General features: G+C 35.3%; 1 protein-coding gene across 1 annotated transcript; it reads right to left on the bottom strand.

Moving 5' to 3' along the window:
• Nucleotides 1-2623: 2623 nt before the first annotated feature.
• On the bottom strand, nt 2624-2749 carry Tsp_05607 (conserved hypothetical protein; the record flags this gene model as incomplete). Its single annotated transcript, XM_003371908.1, has 1 exon — nt 2624-2749. A coding segment is annotated over one exon (126 nt), but the record flags the coding sequence as incomplete, so codon positions are not given.
• Nucleotides 2750-2770: the final 21 nt, after the last annotated feature.

Genomic DNA, 2770 nt, shown 5'->3' with positions numbered 1-2770 from the left:
TTTTTGCTGGGGAAAGTAGGGTTTGACGGCACACGATTTCACAAGGACAGGACATTTTATTTTGGCGGCATCCTCAACATTAAGTTAATACTACTACTGAATCGTGCAATTTCAAAGCACATTCTGATTTTTATGAGAGTACCAGTTACGTAAGAATCAGGAAATCACAGAAAGCTGCTAAGAGCAACATTTCCTGCAGCAATTTCATAAAAAATCGACTGACTGAGGCTCTGAGGGATGAGATGGTAGGAATGGTGGGTGTATGACGGAGTTGGGACCTGAAATGGAAGTTCGAGGAGGGGAAGATGGCGAAGAGGTTTTCAGTGTCAGAGTGCGATTTATATAGGGATCAATCAAGCAAGCTGGACGAACAAGGCGCGTCATAGTGACAGCCAGTTTGACGTGTGACAGAGAAATTTGCATATGAAAAAGTTGGGAACCTTTGATGGGAAAATAGGTGCAAGACTGGGAAACCGTGTAAGGAAAGTGCATATGTGGCGACTATTTCAAAATTGTATCTGCTAATCAGGTTAACCCTTTTGTTGAGTTGACGCGGGAATGTGAAACTTGGCGGAAAATCAATAGACGTCTCGTTGTGCGCAAACAAGCACAAAAGGCAAAAATCACTAGCGACATTAAAATAAATCTGGAATTCAGACATGAATTTCCAAGCAGTGAATTAAAAGTATATGAAAATCTGCAAGTATTAATCTAACTGATAATAGCCTGCTTGACTGCAGCACAGCTTCAACGTTGCCAGTGAAATAAATAAAAATCGCATTTCACATAAATGACGTATTTCCAGCAGACAGTTTGATCTTACATGAGAACATGAAAAACGCAAAAATTGAAAATAAAAAAGATAAAATGAAGAAAACTAAAAAAATTTTAAAGTACTAAGTTAATATATATTTCAAAAATTAAATCACAGAAAAATAATTAATAATTGAAGATACAGTAAGATACATTATTTAATTCGCCAAATTAATGATAAGAAGGTTACTAAGCAATACACATGTTAGTTATTATTTCATTATGGTGCTGTTCGATAAACGGTGGCGATGCGTAACCAAAGTGAACAAGGTAAGATGATGCTACATTCAGGTGAAACTTTAATACTGAAACTTATTTCCTGATGTTTTGTTATGAATGCAAATATATTTAAGTATTTAAGCACTTTTCAATTTGAAGATGTTTAAAACTTGGAATACTTTTAGAGCAGAATTCTCAATTACATATAGTTGAACATTGAAGGTTTTGAACAAATCCATATTTCAATTTGCTATTTCAGGTAATCATCTAGATTTAATTGGAGAAGAAGATAAAATTTTCAATTTACACTTGCTTATGGCATTCAATTTCATTCTCAACTTAGCAGGTCGAATATCACTAAGCGTATAGTGTTATCTATTTGCAGGACAGAAAAATACCGTTTTCACGCAGAAATCGTTTTCAATTTAATTTTTTCATCACATTATATTTTTTTCCTAAATTTTGCACTATGAAAGCATTAGATAAAACAATATTTTCATATAGCTAATTATGCTTGGCATATAGCGCAACCAGTGGGCTCAATCATTGTTTATTTTTTGTTGACATTATGTTCTAATTCATATTAGAGTAGCATATCCAACTTACGTAAGCCGGTGTTTAACGCTACGTGCGCAGTGTCTGTCTTTTATGCAAATTGGGACGTTTCAAAATTAACTTCATATTAGCAGTGCACCAGTTAAATTGACTTTGTTGACTAACAGAAGCATCGACAGTGATGTTTGCTCGATCTATTTCTGCTTTAACTACTGAGTAAGGTGTATTATTAGATGTAGAAGAATCTTATCTTTTCAAACAAAGGCGTGGTGCAGTTTCAATTTGAATTTGCATTTCAATTTGTTTGCTTTTGAGCTTATGCGTGGCCTGTATAATATTTGTTCAACGAAATGAAATACGCTTCATACTTGTTAATCAGTAGAAATGAACTTTATGTAAATTTTCCTGAGGCGAGTATTAGTTGCTCTACAAACTCATTTCAAATGATTGTAGGCGAACGGTGTGCGGCGAATGAACTATGGCGTTGTCAATGCAATGACAGACGAAGAAGAACAATAAAAACGGCTTTGTTTTTTATTTATTATAACATTATTTCATTGAATTAATTCTTCTACATTTAGATACAGAAGAATAGAAGATGAAAGTGGACATCCAGAAGACGAGGGTAAGTTCGGTAAGTATAATTCTTTGAGTTAGGCTAATTAGCTAAACTTCACTGAGGAGTTCTTGAGTCTATAATTTATATAAACTCCAGCTGTAAGTTATCGAGCATTTAAATCAGATATTTGTTAATTAGAGTAACTGGATGTAGATCATGAGTATTATTATAATTAATTTGAGTGGCTTTCCGCATTTGAACGTTTTCATGTCCCATGCCTTTCGAGTTGAGTTTAGGGTTCATTTGCGGAAAGTGAAATGGTTGAATAATTTGTCGATCATTTCAAAGGACAATTTTTGAGCATAGTGAGTTTGTAGCACTGCTATAGTTTGAGTATTAGAATAAGTAAATGTTTGAGAATAGCAGTGCAAGGATAGGAGGAATGTGAGATAGGGTGGTGTGCAGGAGTTCGACGGGTTACACTGCACGACGCGACCCTAACCGTATCAAATGATCAAAGTCCATATTTTCAAAGCTCACCTCTTCCTCTCCCGGTTGCGGTACCAGAGGCCTGCCGCCTTGCTCGGATTCCAGCAATGGGATCTCTAGCAAGGTTTTTTTTCA

This window comes from Trichinella spiralis (genome assembly GCF_000181795.1).
Source record: "Trichinella spiralis strain ISS 195 chromosome Unknown Scfld9, whole genome shotgun sequence".
NCBI classification, from domain to species: Eukaryota; Metazoa; Nematoda; class Enoplea; order Trichinellida; family Trichinellidae; genus Trichinella; species Trichinella spiralis.
The sequence above is the reverse complement of the archived record's forward strand: the minus strand, read 5'-3'. Positions and strand labels throughout refer to the sequence as shown.